At 37.3% G+C, this 23,548-nt stretch overlaps 1 protein-coding gene across 2 annotated transcripts in view; it reads left to right on the forward strand.

Annotated features, from left to right (window-relative positions):
• The window catches only part of NAA15 (N-alpha-acetyltransferase 15, NatA auxiliary subunit), an 89,582-nt gene that overhangs the window by 61,641 nt on the left and 4,393 nt on the right, over positions 1-23,548 (forward strand). The window contains exons 15-18 of one of the 2 annotated variants that reach the window (XM_055275932.2): positions 7,372-7,565; positions 13,774-13,882; positions 16,158-16,256; positions 22,421-22,567. In XM_055275932.2, coding sequence (XP_055131907.1) covers positions 7,372-7,565; positions 13,774-13,882; positions 16,158-16,256; positions 22,421-22,567 — 549 coding nt within the window. The remainder of the gene's footprint in view (positions 1-7,371; positions 7,566-13,773; positions 13,883-16,157; positions 16,257-22,420; positions 22,568-23,548) is intronic. The other variant, XM_055275933.2, reaches the window with a different exon arrangement.

The following is a 23,548-nucleotide window of genomic DNA, read 5'->3' on the forward strand; positions in this document are numbered from 1 at the left end:
TTTTGTGACTTATTCATGGCAAAAATGTTGTAGGAATTGTGGCATAAAAAGTGTGTTAGATTTTTTTTTTTCTTTTGAGCCTATTCCTTTTTTGGGGATATGGTTGGCTGCTTTCTATATTCTTCTTCCTGCTGAACAGCTTTTGAATTATTTTGCTAATTTGTCGTTAATTTTTACTTCCTGTTGCCTAAGGACAGTTTAGAAATTTCTAAGGTCACATACTGAAGCCTTTGTACAGATACACTTGAATCTCTCTCTACCTGTTGGTGTTGCTTCAACTTAGAAGAAAACACCAGTAAGAAGAATCTGCTGGACAATTTACTGTTAAAGTTGAGAGCTATGACCCTCTGGCTTCTTTTGTTTTTCTTTCTTTTTATTCTTCTGCCTCCCTCCTTCTCTTCAAATTATACAAATAATACACAATTAACTTTTCAAAGCTGAGACTATTAATACAGAAGTATACTTAGCAAATATGAAGATCCCCTTTCACTTTTCTCCCACCCATTCTTCATTCCAGCAATTATCCCTGTGAAAGGATCAATTCCCTTTATGCACTACTACAATTTCCAGAGTTCTATGTGTACATATACACATGCATTTCAGGATGGTTCTTTGCAGGGTTTCTTGTTTGATTTATTTTTCTTTAGTCCATAATTGGATTTATATCATACTCAGTGTTCTGCAACTTAGACTTTTTACCCCATTTAATAGTATTGTTCCCTGTCTGCATATCATAATTATTATTTTCACTGTTAACATTTTAATGACTACGTAGGAATCTATGTGAATTTTTTCACCATTATAGTACTATAGTAAATGTCCTTGTACATAATTATGTGCATATTTATTTAGCGTGGATTATTAGAAGTGGAAATCGGTGGGTTGAAGGGTATGAGAATTTGAGATAAAAGGTTCATCAGTTTTTATTACCACCAACATGGGTATTGAGATTTTCTTTTATTTTACATTATTGCCAGCTCTGAAGGTTATTATTCCTTCACATTTTTGTATGTTGGGCAAAATATCTGTTTACAATTTATATATTTTGTTTGTTTGTTTGGTTTTGTTTGAGACAGGATCTCATACTATTGCCCAGTCTGGAGTCCACTAATGGGATCATAGCTCACTGCAGCCTTGAGCTCCTGGGCTCAGGCAGTCCTCCCAACTCAGCCTCCTCAGTAGTTGGGACTACAGGTGCATGCCACTGCACCCAGCTAATTTATTTTTGTAGAGACATGGTCTTGCCGTGTTGCCCAGGCTTGTCTTGAACCCCTTGGCTCAAGTGATTCTCCTGCCTTGGCCTCCCAAATTGTTGGGATTACAGGCATAAGCCACTATGTTTGGCCAATTTCTAGATTTTTAATGGAGTGGATTATATGTTTTCTTTTTTTCACTTAGGTTTTATCCTTTAAGATGAGTGTCTTTCATTATATACAAGTTTTAATTTTTAATATTTAGTCTTTTTTGTGTCTTCTAGGTCTTGCTTAGAAAGGCTTTTTCTACTTAAAAATTTAAAGTATATTTATGAATATCTTGTTTTTATTCTAATACTTCTGCTTTGCAGTTTTTTAGATTTGGCTCTTTAAACATTCAGAGTTAATTTTTATATACGTTGTGAGGTGGAGGGTGGCTTTCCACCTCCCTTCCTCCCCAAAATAGACTGCTATTTCCTCAGTAATATTTATTGAATAGGTTTTTGTATTCCTCACTGATCCAAATGCTACCTTTAACATGGTAAATTCTGAAAAAAATAATGTAGTAGGTCATAGGCATGGTTTCTTGGTCTAACATATATTAAAGATATGATTAAAACTACATGGTATTGACATCAGTACGCAGATAGGTTTCTGTTGTTATGATCCATTTTTCTCAATCTAACACTGTGTCTTTAGAATTTTCGTGTTTTTACATGCAGATTTTTGCTTATGCATACACGGTAGAATTGGATTGTCTTGCAGAAAGTTTCTGATACTAGGTTGAATCATTTTTCAGTTGATTTTTGAAAATTTTCTATGTAGGCCATTATGTTAATCTGTAAATGGCAGTAGATTTATTTCTTTCAATATTTATACCTTTCCCCCTTATGTCTTCTGGTATGGTTAGAGTTGCTAAAACAGTGGTGATTAGTAGGAACAAAAGTGTACTTGCTGCCTTTTTTTCTATAGAGGTAGTACTAATAATGCTTCATGATAAAGTTTAATATTTATTTATTTTTGAGATGGAGTTTCGCTCTTCTCACCCAGGCTGGAGTGCAATGGTACTATCTTGGCTCACTGCAACCTCTGCCTCCTGGTTTTAAGCAATTGTCCTGCCTCAGCCTCCCGAGTAGCTGGGATTACAGGCACCCGCCACCACTTCTGGCTAATTTTTGTATTTTTAGTAGAGAACGGGGTTTCTCCATGTTGGTCGGGCTGGTCTCAAACTCCTGACCTCAGGTGATCTGCCCACCTCGGCCTCCCAAAGTGCTGGGATTACAGGTGTGAGCCATCACGTGCGGCCTACATTTGTCTTTTTAATCATCTGGAGTTTAGTATAGCATAGAAGAAGCCTAGACTTTGGAGTCCAAGTGAAGTAGATTTACATCCTTGCTCTGCCTTTTACCATGACTCTGAGTTATTTTCCTCTGAAACCTCAGTTTTCTCATATATGAAATAATATTATACTCTAATTCATGAGATTGTTGAGGACATCAAATGAAATACAATGTATGGGGTATGGGCTGGGTGCAGTGGCACACACCTGTAATCCCAGCACTTTTGGAGGCCAAGGCAGGTGGATCGTTTGAGTCCAGGAGTCCGAGACCAGCCTGGGCAACGTGGTGAAACTCTGTCTCTACAAATACAAAAAAAAAAAAAAAACCAACCAACCAAACAAATAAAACAGGCATGGTGGTGAGCACCTGTAGTTCTAGCTACTCAGGAGGCAGGAGTGGAAGGATCATTTGAGCCCTGGAAGTCAGAGCTGCAGTGAACCATGTTCGCCACTACACTCCAGCGTGGACGACAGAGTGAGACCCTGTTTCAAAGAAAAAAAGAAAGAAAAAATATAAGGTATGCATTATATCTATCATATAGCAAGGCTACAAGTGGTAGCAATTATTTTACCAGTTGTTAAAAAGATCAGTGCTTATGTTGCCATCCATTTATAGTTTTGTGTTTCCAGAATGTAATTTTTTGGGCTGTATTAGATTTTTTTTTTTGTTTGTTTGCCTTTTGTTTTTAGTATTAAGGGATTCTTCACTAGGAAAAAGATAAACAAATAATGCATTTGTTTTTGTTGGCTTTATGTTATCTATTGCTGCATCATAAATTAATCCCTAAATTTAGCAGCTTAAAATAACCCTTTTTTTGGGTCAGGAATTCAGAAGTGTCTAAGTGACTCTGACTCAGGGTCTCTTAGGAAGTTGTAGTTGAGATTTTGGATGGGCCTGCCATCATTGGAAGGCTTGGCTAGGACTGAAGGGATCCATTTCCTAGATGGCTTACTCAACCTGGCTGGTGGCATGAGACCTTAGTTCTTAGTCTCTCTGTAGAGTTTCTAAAGTTTCTGAAGACATGGTAGCTAATGATGACAGACAAAGGAAGAAGCTGCAACACCTTTTTAATGTTCTGTTCTCCTGACATCACACCATTACTTCCTTCACATTCTAATTGGTCAGAAAAGAGTCATCAAGCACAACCTACATTTGAGGGGAGGAGAACTGAAGAATTTGTAGACATAATTTTAACTGCTGTGGTCTGCATTTTGGTTACAAATTATTTACATTATAATTTTTGGGTTTTTTTTTTTTTTAATTTTTGAGACAGGGTCTCACTCTGTCTTCCAGGCTGGAGTGCAGAGATTCAGTCATAGCTCATTGCAGCCTCAAACTCCTGGGCTCAGCCAGTCCCCCAACCTCAGCCTGCCACGTAGGTAGGACTACAGGCACATGCCACCATGCCCAACTAATTTAAAAATTCTTTGTAGAGGTGGGGTCTTGCTATATTGCCCAGGCTGTTCTCAAAGTCCTGAGCTCAAGTGATCCTCTTGCCTCGGCCTCCCAAAGTGCTGGGATTACAGGCATGAGCCACCACGCCCAGCTTACATTATTCTTATATGCAAAATATAGTTAGCCTTTTCAAGGCCTTCAGAAGTCTATCCTATTGTAACATTAGCTTAAAGTTCAGAATCTTGTCATGTAAATCAGGTACAGGTGCTGAAGCAGCTCCTTGAGTATAGTTTTTTATTTTTATTTTTAACCTTAAGTGTGGCTTTTCACTTATAGTTCTTTTAATATGAAATCCTGTTAACTAAAATTACATTTATCAACTACACACCCAATATAAAATGAGACAGGCATAGGACGACCACTGTAGACGTTATTAGGAGGTGCACAGGAGTTACCACGTCCATCCTCAAGTCCAGTGGGGCATGGCTTAATAGTTCTTTGATGAGGACCCAAGACTGGAATAATTTTCTGTGGCTCTTGGCCCTGCCCTCTGAGTTCCTGGTTCCACATTCTGAATTATCCTTTTTTTCTTTTGGAAGTTAACAGTTGTTTGCAACTGAGTAGTTTTTTAGTATTCTTCTGGCCAGTAAAATGTTGAGAGTCTAAAGACCTCTTTTCGTTTTGTGCTGTCGTTCTTTTCCTTCCAGATTTACTATTTCTGCCAATAGAATAAACATCATGAATCTTTTGTGAGTCTTATTGGAATCCACATATACCTTGAGCTTCTATGGAGGGGAGAACACCCTTAAGTGCTTAGAAGTTTTATTGTTTGAGAGAATCTGTGAGTCATACTCTTAAATTTTTTAGAGAGCCTTTCTTCAGACTAAATAGTGAGGCACCACCATATTCTGAGTAACAAAAGATTGTAACGCCAAGCCCTTTGCCTTCCCTCTTGACATATTTTTTGTTCTTTGCCCAGCAAGCCATTTCTGGAGAGGCTGAGAGTCTTCAAAACCATCAAGCCCCTGTCTCTTTTCTGTAGTTTCTTTCTCCTCTTGCATTTTTCCTGGGCACTTTGCCTGAAAATCCCTTCAGTTAGTTAGTTAGCTCACTGAGTTCATTTGACACATTTTATAACACTGTTGCTAAACTTGCTGCTACTCTGTGGCTATAACATATCCTTCACTTCATTTTAAGGGCTCACCTGCAGCCTCCTCAAAGTCTAGACTTCTATGAATAGTCCAAGGCTCTTCAAACTTCCGCTAAAGCCCTACTCAAAGTGTGTCCACCTTTTGCAACTCCCTGGCTCCAAAGTTACTCCCACATTTTAGGTTTTTGTTACAGGAGTATCTCATGTCCAGGTACCAAAATCTATGTTGTTTATCTATTGCTGCAAAACAAATTACTCAAAAACATAGCAGCTTTAAATAGCAACCATTTATTATCTGACTGTTACTAGGTGTCAAGAATTCAGAAGTCACTTAGCTGTATGTTTCTGAAGACTCTGGGTCTCTCAGGCAGCTGAAGTCATGATGTTGGCTGGGCATGGTGGTTCATGCCTGTAGTCCTAATGCTTTGAGAAGCTGAGGCGGGTGGGTTGCTTGAGTCTAGGAGTTCGAGACCAGCTTCGTCAACATAGTGAGACCCTGTCTCTGTTTATATTTTAAAATTAAAAAAGAAAGTTGCCAGCTGGAGCATCTGAAGGATCGACTTGGCTTGGAGGATCTCCTTCCATGATGGCTTACTCTCATGGCCAGAGGCATCAGTTCTTGGCCACACATTGGTCTTTCCATAAGATTGATTGAGTTTCCTCATAATATAGGAGCTGGCTTCCTCTGAATGATCCAAGAGAAAGCAAGGAGGAACCTATAGTCCATTTATGTCCTAATATTAATGTTACATACCTTGGTGTATAATGCATGTTACTCCTTACACATGAGTCACTAAATATAGCCCACGTAGGCGGGGGGGGGTCTGCCTTTTTAAAGGAAGAACTTGTGGGCATATTTTGAAATCACAGTGGTAATGTATTTTGGAATTACTTTTTTCATTTCTCAATATTAACAGATGTTATCCAAATAAATACAGGATGAGCCTTTAGCTTTCAAATTTGTTCCTTGAAATCAAAACAATATAAATATTTCACTATATTGTAGCAATTTGTCAGTGGTTTCCAGTCTTTTGAGACAGTCAATAGTTTATACTTATAGGGATATTGTTAATTTTCAATACTAAATTTTTAATTTACTGTAGAGTTATTCATTTATTCTGTTAACAAATATTTGAGTGTTGTCTGTATGTTTCAGCATGCTGCTAGGCCCTGAAAATAAAAAGGTTACAAATGAGACAGGATCTCCTTTACCAAAGAGCTCATAGCTTAGAAGAGAGACAGCTGTATAAACAAACTATTGTGACAAGCAAAATATATTAGCCATAGTGGCAGCACAGAATGAATAATTGTTTGGCCAGGTTAGAGAAGGCATAACTAAGTGAGCATAGTCCTCTGAAGCCATAGAGATATGCAGCAGCTTGTTATATTCATAGATTGCAAATAGTTTAATATTGCTGTTTAACTTGCATGTTTTGCTGTGATCATTTGTTTACATGCATATCCCATATGGTTTCAAGAAAGTTTTCTCAAGTGGTTCCATTGTTTGCTATCTGATGTTGAACCATTAAAAGGCTATGTACTGCTGGGCGCGGAGACTTGCGCCTGTAATCCCAGCACTTTGGGAGGCCGAGGCAGGCGGATCAGGAGGTCAGGAGTTTGAGACCAGCCTGACCAACATGGTGAAACCCTGTCTCTACTAAAAATACAAAAATCAGCTGGGCGTGGTGGCGCATGCCTGTAGTCCCAGCTACTTGGGAGGCTGAGGCAGGAGAATTGCTTGAACCTGGGAGGCAGAGGTTGCAGTAAGCCGAGATCACGCCACTGCACTCCAACATGGGTGACAGAGTGAGACTCCGTCTCAAAAAAAAAAAAAAAAAAAAGGCTAAGTACATATAGGGACATTTACATCCATACCATGCAATATTTTTTTAAATTTGTTTTTTGAGACAGAGTTTTGCTCTTGTTTCCCAGGCTGGAGTGCAGTGGTGTGATCTTGGTTCACTGCAACCTCTGCCTCCTGGGTTCAAGCAATTATGCTACCTCAGCCTCCTGAGTAGCAGGGATTACAGGTGTGCACCACCACGCCCAGCTAATTTTTATATTTTTAGTAGAGACAGGGTTTCACCATGCTGACTAGGCTGGTCTTGAACTCCTGACCTCAGGTCATCTGCCCACTTCGGCCTCCCAAAGTGCTGGGATTACAGGCATGAGACGCCATGCCCAGCCTCATGCAATATTTTTTAATGGGAGTTTGGTAGTATCAAATAATACTTAAAATTACTAATCTGATTAACACGCTTGTTAATTTTATTAATTAACTTATTGCCTGCAGCAAACATGTCTGACAAAGAGCTAAAGAAGCTACGTAATAAACAAAGAAGAGCTCAAAAGAAAGCCCAGATAGAAGAAGAGAAAAAAAATGCAGAAAAAGAAAAGCAGCAGAGAAATCAGAAAAAGAAGAAGGATGATGATGATGAGGAGATTGGAGGTCCAAAAGAAGAACTTATTCCAGAGAAACTGGCCAAGGTACTTAATAATAGTGTTTAGCACAATTGAGTGACATTTTATGACCAGCTGTTGTCATTTTTATACTCTTATTTGACCAATGTGATTATAGATTTTAGAGCCAAAAATTATTTTTTAGTATTCTTTAATATTTTGTTTCTGATCGTGTTTCATGTTTAAAACTTGAAATAATGATCCTGTTCCAAAGTCATATAGTATAGTATGGTGGAAAAAATTTTGACTTTTGAGTCATTCTGATCTGGGTCCAGATATTAGCTCTTATATTTTCACTGTGTGCCCTTGGACACTGTCTAACCTCTCTGATGGTTTTCTCATCTATAAAATGGAACTAAGAAAATCCTTATTTAGGGCTGGAGAAAATATATAGGTAAAGCATCTAGTGTCTGTTACAGTGGTAACATGCAAGTTTTTATGTCTAGGCTAAATTGAGTTTGTTATAAACTGAGGACTATACGTCTATCTCCCACTTACTTCTGTTGTCAGTTTACATTATTTCTTTTCTAGCCTAAGGCTGTAAATATTTTCCCTAGGCCAAAATCTGACCTGCTGGTTTTAACCATTAAGCTGAAACCAAGATACTCATTGTCACATGAACCATTTTGATTAATAACATTCCTTTGTCCTTTCTTTTGACCCTAGACATCTTCCTGCTTTGTATGAAAATAATTGCATAATTTGTTATGTTAAAGCAATATAGTAAGCAATCGCCCCAGACTTTAATTTTAGCCTCACTAGTAAGGAAAAGCTCAAAATCATTTCCCTGACTGCTTTATAACCAAGGAAAATTATAATGCCAAACAAATAGAGTTGGAGAATATGTTTAGAATTCTGTCCACCAGAGCAGGTGGACAGTAGTATCACATAGACATAGTAATATTGCTATGAGAAATATAGCCATGTGCCTATAGTTCCAACTATGTAGGAGGCCGAGGTGGGAGGATCACTTGAATCTAGGAGTTTGAGGCTGCAGTACACTGTGAGCTATGATCATGCCTGTGAATAGCCATTGTACTCCAGCCTGGGAGACATAGCAAGACTCTGTCTCTTAAAAGAAAAAAAAAAGAAAAATAGCGCACGCGCGTGCGCACACACACACACACACACACACGAAATATAGAAAAATCCAGTTGGATTCTACAAGGATTTATTGACATCTTTTTACAAATAATTGTATACCTGCTAGGAACAAACACAATACCTTTTTATTGTTGGGAATTTATTGGAAGATTACACAGGGAAGCAAGAAAGCACAGAAAATGGACCTTTCAGGCCTCAGAATTTCAGTCATTCAGGGCATAGAACTTAAACTTTAGACCTTCCATCTTTATGCCCCCACTTTCTTTATTACTACTACTTTTACCACCTTCACTGCCTGCCTGCTGCCATCATCACTTTGTCTACTTGCTTTTCCCTTTATCCCATGACTTTCCTTAATGACATTTTTCATTATAACTCTTCATGTTTTCATGTGTTTCTTTTTTTTTTTTTTTCTGTTTGAGGCGGAGTCTCGCTCTGTCGCCCAGGCTGGAGTGCAGTGGCGTGATCTCGGCTCACTGCAAACTCCACCTCTGAGGTTCACGCCATTCTTCTGCCTCAGCCTCCCAAGTAGCTGGGACTACAGGCGCCCGCCACCACGCCTGGCTAATTTTTTTGTATTTTTAGTAGAGACGGGGTTTCACTGTGTTAGCCAGGATGGTCTCGATCTCCTGACCTCGTGATCCTCTCGCCTTGGCCTCCCAAAGTGCTGGGATTACGGGCGTGAGCCACTGCGCCTGGCCCATGTATTTCTTAAGGAGAGGATCTCTTTTGATTATTTAGTTACTGTTTAATAAAGAGTACACCTACAGAGCAGAATTCTTATACTAGGTTTCCTTAAAGACTGTTAGGTTTTACTTGTGTCCAGGGTGTCATAATTGCCTTCAAGGCAGATAACAACCTGTGGTCTAATTATTTGTAGCCAGGAATGTAGAGTCTGAGAACAAAGTAATGGCTACAAATGGTGCTTCTGATTGCTTTGTTTGGAAGAAGCTTAGTGCAAGGTACCCTTTTTCATGGGCTGCTCCTCAGTACATATTATTCTTACCTGTTAGGTACATAAGACGTTTTTCCTCCTCAGCTAACTTCCTCCAAGATGCCCCTGTCTAAAAGCATCTATACTTACCAAGATCTCCAATGTGGTAACAACATCAAATTATACCAAGCCATCATAATTCAGAGTGGCTTTGTAGGTTATTTTAAAAGCTGCCTGCCAAGTCTGGTTCTGCAGTATATAGGATCTCCCCCGCCCCTCAACCCCTACCTTTTTTTTTGGTGATCCTGTATTTCAGCTTTCTTCTATGTGGTAAATGGCAAATTTAGTGTCACCAGTTCAGGGTAATATTCAGTCATATGTCATTTAACAGGGATACATTCTGACAAATGCATGCTTGGGTGATTTTGTTGCTTCGTTTTGTTTTTTTGTTTTCTTTGAGACAGGGTCTTGCTCTGTCACCCAGGCTAGAGTGCAGTGGCATGATCTTGGCCCACTGCAGCCTCTGCCTCCTGGCCTCAAGTGATCCTCTCACCTCAGCCTCCAGAGTAGCTGGCACTACAGGTGCCCACCACCATGCCTGGCTAATTTATTTTTATTATTATGGCAATGGGATTCTACCATGTTGCCCAGGCTGGTGTCAAACTCTTGGGCTCAAGGGATCCACCCACCTCAGCCTCCCAAAGTGCTGGGATTACAGGTGTGAGCTACCACACCTGGCTTGGGTGATTTTATTGTTGTGCAAACATCATAGAGTATATGTACACAAATCTAGATGGTAAAGTCTACTGCACACTTAGGCTATATAGTATAGCTGATTGCTTCTAGGCTACAAACCTGTATAGCATGTTACTATACTGAATACTATAGGCAATTGTGATACATGGTAAGTAGTTGTGTTTCTAAAATGCCCTAAAAATAGGGCAATATAATCTTATGGGACCACTTACGCAGTTCATTGTTGACCAAAACATCGTTATGCAGCACGACTATATAAAATAAAATCAAAGCCAGTAATTCCAGTAAAGAAGGAGAAGAGGAAAATGGGAATTAGTAAGGTCAGTATTCAGTCAACTTGAGTATAAATCTCAGGTCTTGGCAGAAGCTGTATCACTTGTTTCTCCAATTTACCATGAGGCATTAGTTGGTATTTATGAATTCCCTTTTGTACCACTCATCACTCATCCTATCTTCCTCCTTGCCTTCACTCAGCATTTTTTTTGTTTGCTTTTTTTTTTTTTTTTTTGAGATGGAATCTCACTCTGTCACCTAGGCTGGAGTGCAGTAGCATGATCTCAGCTCACTGCAACACTCTGCCTGTCAGGTTCAAGCAATTCTCCTGCCTCAGCTTCCCCAGTAGCTGGGATTACAGGCACATACCACCACACCCACTATTTGTTTTGTTTTGTATTTTTAGTAGAGATGGAGTTTCACCATGTTGGCCAGGCTGGTCTTGAACTCCTGACTTGAAGGGATATGCCCACCTCAGCCTCCCAAAGTGCTGGGATTACAGGTGTGAGCCACCGTGCCCAGCCTAGCATTTTTTTTCCTGTTGTATATACACTTTTCCTTCCAAAGGCTATGATTCCTTAGTAAGGTAGTCTTTCTTTAAAAAGTTGAATCATTTTGAACTTTTTGTTGCTGTGCTGGGAGTTGCTATGCTAGAGAGATATACTCCTTTACAACATATCTTAATATGAGGATTAGATTTCAAGTCAGTTTATAAATTTGAAAATTGCATATGATTAAAATTGCCCTTGGAAGTGTCTTAAATTGCCCATTAAGTGCAGTGCAGTCTCATCCTACATGCATTTAACTTAAGTGAATTCAACTCTTCATGACTGGATGTACTTTTTTCTTTAAGGGAGACAAAGAATAATATGCATAATGATGGTTAATTCTATCCAGTATTTCCCTCAGTGAACACTGGACCCCAACTGAGTATGAGATGGGAGGCATGAGTGCCACAGTCCATTTCGGTTCTTGTGTGCTTATGTTGGTGTGAACATCTTGTTATGATGATTGTCAGTTTGGTATTGAAAACATGGTTTTCATACACGTAATACAAAGTATTTATATTTTTATATCTGCCTGTCTTCAGCTTAAAGGATTTTCAAGGGATATTTTGACTTATTTTTCCTGAAATACTGATTTTAGACTTGCATTTCTGATTATATGCTTCCATGTATATACAAAACCTTGTTCTGCACGATGTATGAGTAAATATAGAGTGTAGTTAGATTTCTTGTGGTTATCTATGTATATTTAAACACTTAGATTTACCCTGACAAAGTTTTACCTATGAGAAGTAAACAGAGACTGAGACTACATATCGGAATATCAGACCCAACCCAGATCTCCTTTGGGAGAATATGTTCTTGTTTATTAAAGTTGGAAACATAATTAATTTCTCTGTTTCCTCTCTCCAAGTTCAAGTACTTGATTTAACTAAATATAAATACTTGTATTGATTCAGCTGCCCTATAGTCCTTGTTTCCCTTTGTAATAGCAGCTATATCTCTCTGATAGTAAATTACCCTGGTCAATACACTGACCCTCATTTCAGTCTGTATCCTAGAGGCATGAAAGGCATGATACAGCTAGGTGGCAGGTTTGGTTTCCAGTTCTCTGCCTTTCTCTGATACAAATATTTCTCCCCTTGTACCAGAAATTCCTATATAGTAGAATATGGAGTCATGGGAGCAAGAAGTAAAATATGTACAAATGTGTGGGGAAGTCGTACCTATGAGGGCCTTTATTTTCTCCTCTATCTCTTGGTTCCTGAATCCACAGTTATTAGAGTGGCAGAACCATATATTAATTTCTAGTTCTGGTTTAGAACATGTATCCTTCAAAAGAAAACATTCTGGCACTGGAGCTGGGCTTTTAATGGGTTATTTTATTGTCATGTAAGGCCTTCTGCTTTACACACTAGGACATGGTGAATCCCATAGAATTCACTTCACTGCTTTTCTTTCTCTTTTTTTTTTTTTTTAAATGCAGTGAAACAATTTTCTTGCCCAGAAGCTGTTTTGGTGAAATCACAATTACTGTCCTGACAGAGGCACATTGACCAGATGTGGCAAATTCATTTTCCATTAGGGTTAATTGTTACTGCCTCTGTGATGAAAGCAAATATAGAATCCAGATGTTTAGTGCCCTTCTGATAAATATGGTGGTGGTTTCCAGCCCTACCTGAGATAAGACAGGGAATAGTCTTGTCTTTTTTTTTTTTTTTTTTTGAGACGGAGTCTCGCTCTGTCGCCCAGGCTGGAGTGCAGTGGCGCAATCTCGGCTCACTGCAAGCTCCGCCTCCCGGGTTCACGCCATTCTCCTGCCTCAGCCTCTCCGAGTAGCTGGGACTACAGGCGCCCGCCACCACGCCCGGCTAATTTTTTTGTATTTTTAGTAGAGACGGGGTTTCACCATGGTCTCGATCTCCTGACCTCGTGATCTGCCCGCCTCGGCCTCCCAAAGTGCTGGGATTACAAGTGTGAGCCACCGCGCCTGGCCTAGTCTTGTCTTAATATTCAGTCCAGGAGTAGAATAGTAGCACAATTGCATTATACCTGCCTAGTAATGATTTGCGGGTATATAAATTATGACATTTGTGTAATTAATAAAAATTGGTAGGAACACAGTTCTATAAATATTAATATTTTAAAATGCCACCTCACCATTAATGCCATTTAAATAAATATGAATTCCTGTAGAATTTATAGAACAAAGCAAGACAGAATGGATAGTGTAAGATTTTGAATAGCTTGATTATACTTCACTTTGTTTGAATTATAAAGAACATTCACTCATTCTGTCATGGTCTCTGTAGTCTCCTTTGTACTTCTTCTGTCCTAGTTCACATCTCTTCTTTCTTCCCCCTTGGCTATCTGACCTGTTTCTCTTTCTGTCTTTCTTTCTCTGGTTCTATTTTATCTACTTCCTTCTTTTTGGATAGTTTCTATCCAGCAATAATACAGTATCTAGGGTTAAAAATCAGTTAAGAATTCTAGAATTCAAAATCCCCTTCGTTTAGGTTATAGGAGGTTAAAATATGACAAGTGTTTTTCTGGGTGACTGGTAAGTGATTTTATTTTTTAAAAATAAGAATTTTTAGTAGAATAAAATCACATTCCCCAAGAACCTTACTTTCATTTGTATAATATCTTTTATTTTTGTTAGGTTGAAACTCCATTGGAAGAAGCTATTAAATTTTTAACACCGTTGAAGAACTTGGTGAAGAACAAGATAGAGACTCATCTTTTTGCCTTTGAGATTTACTTTAGGAAAGGTAGGCAATTAGGGTACAGTGGCCCTGATAAAGCTGATCACTGTATTTCTTAGTCACCCGACTCTGATAGCCTTACCACTGTACGATTATTTAGCAAATGCCAATGCAGCTTTCTCACAGAAATACCTGCTATGAACAGAATGTGTAGGGAGATACAATGATACGATCACTTCTTTTAGGATATTAGAATCAATGATAGATGTACATACATAACTAGGATTCAGGTCAGATGTAATTACCATGTATATGGTTCAAAGAATTGATGATCGTGTGGATAAAATTAGTTAATACACAGAGCTTAGACCTAGTACCTGGTATATAGTAAGCATTAAATAAATGTTAGCTATTATTAGCTATTGTTATAAATAGAAGATAAAATTTTGGGTCTGGATCTTGAAGGATGGATCATATTTCTAAAGGAAAAGATACATAGAAGGCAAGAGTATCTGTTAAGAAAACACAGGAGTGTGTAAATAATGTTGAGGTTGTCTGAATTGCCTGGAGCAGGTAAAAGATGAATGAAGGGTCTTGGTTTCCAGGTTTAGAATGCTTAGACTATATATGTAGTAGATAATCAGATTTTAGAGTACTGAGTTAATATTTTCCAAGTGGTTAATTGAAAAAAGAGTTCATCACAAAGGTGATGCATATTAAAGGAAAGAGAAACTGTTTAATAAAATCAAAGAGAAGGTTATTGCTCTAAACAGTATACCTACTAAAGGAAATTGAATAACATGGTACTTCTCTATATGAGTATCCATTTAAAAAGTCATGTTTGGCCAGGCGCAGTGGCTCATGCCTGTGATCCCAGCACTTTGGGAGGCCGAGGCAGGCGGATCACCTGAGGTCAGGAGTTTGACACCAGCCTGACCAACATGGAGAAACCCTGTCTCTACTAAAAATACAAAAAATTAGCCAGGGGTGGTGGCGCATGCCTGTGATCCCAGCTACTCGGGAGGCTGAGGCAGGAGAATCGCTTGAACCCGGGAGGCAGAGGTTGTGGTGAGCCTAGATCACACCATTGCACTCCAGCCTGGGCAACAAGAATGAAACTCCATCTCAAAAAAAAAAAAGGTCATGTTTATCAAAAGTAAATGATGTTGGGGAAAAGTTGCTATATTATATTATTCCAAAATAGGATACAGAACTACCTATAAATTGAAATTTTATTAATATATTTACATAGGTATATAATATAGAAGTGGCTGGAAAGAAATAGATCAAAAGATAACAGATTGTCTCTTGATAGATTTTGAATGATTAAAATATTTACTTTATTTTCTACTTCCCACAATTATTATAATATGGAAAATAAGTTTAATAAATAGTGCAATAGTTTTCAAACTTTAACAGTTAATACAACTCCCACTTTTAAAAAATTCTTAAATGGAACCCCAAAGTATAAAATTTGAAAGCTGCTTTGCTTAAAGTAGGGAAAGGCAATCTAAAGCCCCATTCAGTTGGCTTCTTGGCTGTGTCCTAACCTCTAAAGGACCCTAGCATTTGGAATCCACTGCAGTTGTGCGAAATTGGTAATGACAAAGGCATGGCAGTATTTTTGGCTTTTTTATTATTGGGGACAAGGGAAAGAGTGTTAGGAGAAGAGACTGGGGTTTTGAACTTTGATATTGGGAAAATGGTGCCAAATTAGGAAAGTCTTATCAAAGAGGTGGTTATAGATAAAACTTGGAAGTGGACTGAGTATGCAAGTGCAAATTTCCATTTAACAGGTGGAGATACTACTGAATCTTGGGAAATAAAGGGAATGGGAGTGGGGATAGCATAGGGAAAGATCAGAGAATGACTGAAAAGATAACCTTGGTAACTATTCTACCTTTAGAGGAGAAAGGAGTCATGGATTGACAGGAGAGGAACAGTCAAACAGAAGGGAAGCTGTTTCACATGTCACAAAATAAAGAATACCTTCAAATATACACAATGAAATTTTCTAAGTAGTGGGAAAGGTTGCTTTATTTTGAAATAAAGGAGGTTAGGAAATGAAGGCACTTCAAATTTTCTTTGCTTATATGTCATTAGTTTAAATATTACTAAATGCCACCTAAATTTTCTATATTTCACAAAGCCTTTCTTAATGTTATGTGAAAAATATTAACTAATATTGCTAAATTTGAGTAAAATCGTTTGCCTCAATCATATGTTTGTGGTTCTGGTGGGATCGACTCTAAATTTACTTTTTCTATTTGTGAAGTCTTGGCCCTCCAAAGGAGGCCTCTTATCCAATGATCAAAATATATCTTACTTTCTCTTTTTATAGAAAAGTTTCTTTTGATGCTACAATCAGTAAAGAGGGCATTTGCTATTGATTCTGGTCATCCCTGGCTTCATGAGTGTATGATTCGTCTCTTTAATACTGGTATGTTTTTGTTTTCCATTACTTAAGTATTTGATACAGTGGTTGATGGTGACAGTATAAGTGGTGTGTACAAGTTTATCATAAACCAAATGATTTTAAAGTTGTCCATATTAAATTAGCTAAGGGAAAAGCAGGGCTTTTTTCTTTATAATGAAGGTTTTTATTTTAAGGATACAAGTATTACCTGATTTTGACATAGAATTATTCAGTCTAGATATTTGAGAATCATCTTTGTTTCTGTTTCTAAAAAGTTACATGTAAGTTGAAATTTTGAACCATATTTTGTTATGTAAAACTTCTTTAGTAAATTGTTTTAAAATTGAAGAATCTCTGATTTTTTAATGATGGCCATTCTAACTGGTGTGAGATGGTATCTCACTGTGGTTTTGATTTGCATTTCTCTGATGGCCAGTGATGATGAGGGAAATCAACATGGCACATGGATACATATGTAACAAACCTGCACATTGTGCACATGTACCCTAAAACCCTAAAGTATAATAAAAAATAAAAATAAATAACAAAAAAAAAAAATTGAAGAATCTCTTTGAAATGGACTGTTTTCTCATTTATCAGTATTGTAGATCGGCATTTGCATGAATTACGTTTTCTTAGCACAATTCGAGTCATAAAATTTTTTGTTACTTTAAAACAATTATCTATGTCTTCAAATATTTTGACAATCAGATCAGTTTTGTATTAGTTTTAATGTAAAGTAGAACTACAGAATCTTAGACCCTGAAAGGTAGAATGTTACAGTAATTGTCTCTCATTTCATAGTGGGAAAAATCTGAGACCTTAAAAGATGACGTATTCTAGGTAACACAGATAGAAACTTAATAACGCAACAGTGACTAGAGCCCACATATTCATATTGTTCTTTCTACTGTAAGAACTATAAATTTATAATAAAGTAGTCCTGTAGTCAGGTTGTATGGCTGTTTGGATTTTTAAGTGACTGGTGGGGGAGAAATAGAACCTTTAACAGAATAATCTATAGAATTTGGAAATAATATTAACTATCTCATTGCCAACTCCATACATTTAAAACTGAGGAAATTAAATCAGGCATCTCAATCACCAAAAAAATGCTAAATTGTCCCAATTGAGAACATCATTTTGGCCGGGTGCAGTTTCTCACACCTGTAATCCCAGCATTTCGGGAGGCCAAGGTGGGCGGATCACTTGAGGTCAGCAGTTCGAGACCAGCCTGGCTAACATAGCGAACCCCCGTCTCTACCAAAAAGTACAAAAATTAGCTGGCTATGGTGGCACACGCCTGTAGTCTCAGCTATTCAGGAGGATGAGGCAGGAGAATCGCCTGAACCTGCGAGGCGGAGGTTGCAGTGAGCCGAGATCATGCCACTGCACTCCAGCCTGGGCAAGAGAGTGAGACTCCGTATCAAAAAAAAAAAAAAAAAAAAATCGTTTTGACTTTCAAGAAAGATTAGACTTAAATTATACTTACGCTTGTCCAAAAAATAATTTGTGTTACAAAAACTGAATTGCAGAAGTGTTTTTCCTCAATTTTTAAAAATTATGAAAGTAATAATATAACCATATTGTAGAAAGTAAAGGAGAGAATTACTGTATTTAGTAGTTTGTTTCTCTTTAGTTTTTCTTGTGGGGGGGGGAGTATGAAAAATAACTTTGCAATCATGGGTCAGAAAATTAAGGATAGAAATAATAGTTTTAATTTATTCTCAGTTAAGATGGAGTATATGTAAAGTATTTTCAAAATGAAGTATTTTCAAAAATAACATACACACTGTTATATACTTTATGCGTATTTTCCTGAAAGATAGTAAAATAACCTAAATCCTTTTGAGTTAGATACTTTCTTTTGAAATACAAATTAAAAGTGACATATTTAAATGTATTTGCTTATAATCAGTATGTAGATTGATTAATATGAGTTTTCTTTCAACAGTTGGTTTCAGAAAATTAAAATACACATGGGCTTAGAATGATTAATAATTAGTTAGAATTACTGAGTATCTATACTGGCTATACCCATTGCTCTTTGTGTTCAGCTGAAATCGTCATCACTTTACAAAGTGATCTAATTTTGACTGACTTTAGGCAGTGAAATTAGGTTGTGATTATTTGCATTGGTAAAGATCTGTCTCTTAAAAAGCCTTTAAGAAGTTGGGTAGACTGCTTCATTGCCTTTATTGAAAACGGGTGTTCTATAAAGGCATATGTGAAAATACAGATATCCAAATAGTGGCATCTTTGTTATACCCCAAGGGTTTCTTTAACTAAAATATTTGGTACTTTAAAAAAATATTTAATTTAGAAGTAATTTTTCAGGAATACATTTGTCATGTTAAGATATACTGTTGTAACTGCTTCTTTACAAAGAAACCCTCACAGACACCTTTCTGGAGAGTATGGAGGAAAACAGTGCCTCCACACCTATTTCATCAGTTGCGGAAGCTTTGCTGAGTGAATGTGGATTTTAGCATGGTTACTGGCACCCTCCAAATCTCTAGAATATGTTGTTGTAATAACAATGTTATTACTAAATGCCGCATGCAGTTATTTACCATATAGGAGCACTGTCTTATTATGAGGATGATATATTTAATACCCTTTTAAAGTTTTTTTATGATTTTAAATTTTAAAGTTGTAGGACTTAATTACATTTCTGGTCAGTGCTAAGTAAAAGATAGGCGCTTTTATATTCTATTTGTCTTATTATTTTCTTAAATGTTTATATTCTCCTAAGTACTTTTAAAATTAGCAGTATTTGGCTGCCTTGATCTACAGTGAAACTTAGGTCTTTTTCCTCTCCCATTTGCACAAACTCATTTTTCTTTTATCTGCAGAGATGTTTTTTATACTTATGTATGTCTCCTCCAACCTTCTTTAATAATCTAATTTGTTGTTTATTAAGCCTTTTTTAATACTTACTAAATTATTAAATTTTTTTTTTAAGCTTTGTTTAATTTTCTCATTTATTTTGCCATTTTGAGTTGTAATCACTTACTAGGTTGTACTATAACCTAGTAGTGAACAGTCATTACCTTACACAAAGTAAGAACATTTTCTACCCAAATTATTAACAATGCCAGCTAGCCTGAGAACCCTGTGCAATCCCTTTTGCTAAGAATCAGCCACCTTTTCATTGTGTGTTTTAACCATTGGTGCTTGCTTAATTTATTCATTCTATTAATAAGCTAATAGCATGAACCAAACATTCCAGTTTAAGGTGTCAAAGGACCCAAATCAAAAGCCCCTTAGAAAAGGTTTTATTCCCCTTCTCGCTCATCAGTTACTACTTTTCCTTGATTCTCAAGACTTATTACTCTTTCGTGGAAGGTAATTGAGTTAGTAGGGGATTTGCTACTTAACTGAGGCCTTGATGTTTTTGTCAGTTTTATCATGTTCAAAGGCTTTTTAGAGTTTTTCTCCCCTGCCCACTAGTCGTTAGCAGTAAATGGACATCTGATAATCTGTGACATTCATGTTGCTCCTTTTCTTAAGGGTACACATAAAATTTCATTACACAGAATTCCATAGGACATTTTGGGTTTTACTGCAGTAGAATTTTTTTATCCTTTTTGTAATTGATATTTTCCTGGAAGTTACAATTCTAGTTTTCTGGAACTGTAATTTCCAGGAAAATAATCCAGAAAAGTTTAGGAGAAAATTAGTAGGCCTCAAACTTTTTGGAATCAGCTATTAGTGAAGTTATTTGCGTCAATTTTGGTAGAGTTTTTTTTAGTAGTTTTAATTTTTCTGGGAGATTGTTTAATCTGATTAAAACAAGTTAAAAAAGATAATGAAAACCATAAAAACCCGTCTCTTCATCAACTATGATACAAACTATGTGGATACTTTCTACATGTAAAGTATCCTGAAAGCATTTCAGGCAAACCAACAAGGCCTATGTAAATATTTTTTATTGTACAGAAGATACATTCTTTTTGAGATAATTAATGTTCATTGCAGTTGGCTGTAACCTATTTTAATAACTTTTTTTCCTGTTCCCTCTCTATTCCTGCTTCTCCACTGAAAAACAAGTATTGATAAATTTCTAAAACCAAGTTGAAAGTACAGCCATAATAGAGGTTAAGCTAAAGTATTTCACTATAGCTCATTTACTTGAACTACCCAGTTTTATAGAATAATAGAAGAAATGCTATTTAACCAACAAAGAGCATGTCAGTGAATTATTCAACTAATAATTATGTATAGAATATTTCACTTAGAAAATGTTTCCTACTGAGTTCATTATATTTTTTAAACTTGGATTAATGATCCATTAGCAGGATAGTGGGTCATTACCAGCACTCAGAATCCCAGTATAAAAATAGAATAGTGTAGAAAAGATCAGCATATGTTGCACACAGTGTTCTGTGAAACTTTTGCTTCACGTAAGTTATGGATATGGAATATGTATTTGTCACAGTACAAATACCTGATTAAAGTGAAAATTTGAAAGCCATCACCATAGTTCCCAGCCATAAGGAAAATCTACTTAACGTTTTCACACTATGATAAAAATAGTAACTATGATTTATTGACTACCTATTACATAATTAGCACTTTTACACAGTAGCTTTTCCTTACTGTAAACCTTTTAGATTAGATATCACCCCAGTTTTACAGATCAAGAAATAGGTTCAGAGAGGTTATGACTTATCCAAGCCTGGATCCATACCCAAGTCTAACTGGCTTCAAAGCTCCAGACTCTCTCTTTATACCAAAATGATAATGAAACAAAGTGTAACTTGGATTCAATCCAGAGGAATCATCTCTAAATCCCAAGGCCTGGGAATGTGATGACAACAGTGCATTTATTTATTTATTTATTTAGAGACAGCCTCACTCTGTCACCCAGGCTGGAATGCAGTGGCATGATCTTGGCTCACTGCAACCTCCGCCTCCCAGGTTCAAGCTGTTCTCCTGCCTCAGCCTCCTGGGTAGCTGGGACCACAGGCGCACACCACCATGCCAGGCTAATTTTCTTATTTTTAGTAGAGATGGGGTTTCGCCATGTTGGCCAGGTTGGTCTCGAACTCCTGACCTCAAGTGATCCACCCGCCTTGGCCTCCCAAAGTGCTGGGATTACAGGCGTGAGCCACCGTGCCCAGCCTATTTATTAATAGGAAAATGCTTTGGTGGTCCTTGGGAGTTTATTATACAGTGATAGCCCAATTTACATAGTTTCTGAAATAAAGGTCAATGACATCAACCATGTTTTGTTTTGTTTTTAATTGAAACGTATGCCTTACTTGGGTATAGAGGAAGATAGGGAGGGCGAGGAAAATTTGTTGTCTTCAGCACTACGTAGTTGCTGTGATACTATTTACCAGGTAGGTACTCTCAAGTTGCTGCTTTGCAGACCTTAAGGTTGAGGGGGGCAGCTCTAAGGGTTTAGAAGGCTGTGAAACTACATGTTTTGTTATCTCCTTTGCTTACAGTTCCTTTCTGGAAATGAATCTTGTGTTAATAAAATTATTTGAATGCCTTTAGAACATTAGATTGTTCTGCTGACATACATTCTTTTAAATGTGTATTGCTGGGCATGATGGCTCATGCCTGTAATCCCAACACTTTGGGAGGCCAAGGCGAACAGATCTCTTGAGCCCAGGAGTTGGAGACCAGCCTGGGCAACATGGCGAAACCCTGTCTCTACAAAAAATAGAAAAATTAGCTGGACGTGGTAGCTTGCACCTGTGGTCCCAGCTTCTCAGGAGGCTGAGGTGGGCGGATCACTGAAGCCTGGGAGGTTGAGGCTGCAGTGAACCATAATTGCACCACTGCACTCCAGCTTGGGTGACAGTCAAACCTTGTCTGTCTCAATCAGTCAGTCAATTTATATAGGTAAGCTCTTTCTGCAAATGTTAAATTATCAGTAGGTTTTATCTTGTCTTTGTATATAATTGCCGTGTTTCATTGGCCTCATCATTAGGTAATTTAACTCCTACAGGCCAGGTGTGGTGGTACACACCTGAAGTCCCAGCTACCTGGGGGGCTGAAGTGGGAGGATTGCATGAGCCTGGAAGGTTGAGGCTACAGTGAGCCATGGTTGTGCCACTGTACTCCAGCCTGGGTGATAGAGCAAGACCCTGTCTCAAACACAAACAGAAATAAACTTTTATAAACTTTATCGGAGTATTCAACTGCTAAGATTTTATTTTTAATTTATTCAGCAGTGTGTGAAAGTAAAGATTTACCTGATACAGTTAGAACAGTATTAAAACAAGAAATGAATCGTCTTTTTGGAGCAACGAATCCAAAGAATTTTAATGAAACGTTTCTGAAAAGGAATTCTGATTCATTGCCACACAGATTATCAGGTAATCACTTTATTTTATTCTTAGCCTTCTAAACCAACTTCAGTAATTTTAATGAATCAACAGTAATATAAGGTACATGTTTTTAGAATGGAAGAGGCAGTGTGTATATGTTACATTGTGATCCTATGAAAACAGGCAGCTTAAATAAGCTTCCTAAGCTGGGCACAGTGGCACATACCGGTAGTCCCAGCTACTCAGGAGGCTGAGGCAGAAGGATCACTTGAGCCCAGGAGTTTGAGACCAGTCTTGGCAACATAATGATACCCTGTTTCAAATCAAAACAAAAACAAACATATATAGATATCTATATCTATATATAATATATAGATATCTATATAATATATATATCTATATATTATACATATAGATATATATATATATAATATATATATATGCTTCCTATACATTTTTAAATTTCTTACGGCAAAATAATCACTACAAATCAAGGTCAGTGGTCTCTTCTGGTTCAGCATTGGCATTACAAAGAAGCAGGTGTAACTGAACATAAATGTATATCATAAAATGAAGGTAGAGCTTTCTTTCATTTCTTTTTTCATCATTGGGCTCTTAAAATTCACTCAGATAGGACCATCCTGTTCCATTTCTCATTCTTATGTAGGTGTCAGACTTGACAATGCTGAACACCTGAAATTATCTTCACAGTTTGTGAGAAATCTAAGTCAAGGGTCTGTGCCAGTGAGCCCAAATCTGACCTTTATGGGACCATGTGGGTAGTACTTTTCAAATACCTGGCTTAAGCCCAGCAGCTTTGTATACCTTTGTGGAATCCTGAATTCAGCATTTTGGCTCACACTGTTGAGATAGGATAGTCCCCCAACCTCCAAATTATTCTGCTTATTTCAGAAAGAAGACTATCATGGTCCTACCACAAAAAGACAAGTATTATTAGAATGCTTATGTTTCTTCATAGTCTCCTTTACTGTGCATGTGTTGCATATACATTCTATTTTATTGGGTAGA

Source organism: Symphalangus syndactylus, chromosome 4 (assembly GCF_028878055.3).
Source record: "Symphalangus syndactylus isolate Jambi chromosome 4, NHGRI_mSymSyn1-v2.1_pri, whole genome shotgun sequence".
Lineage (NCBI taxonomy): Eukaryota > Metazoa > Chordata > Mammalia > Primates > Hylobatidae > Symphalangus > Symphalangus syndactylus.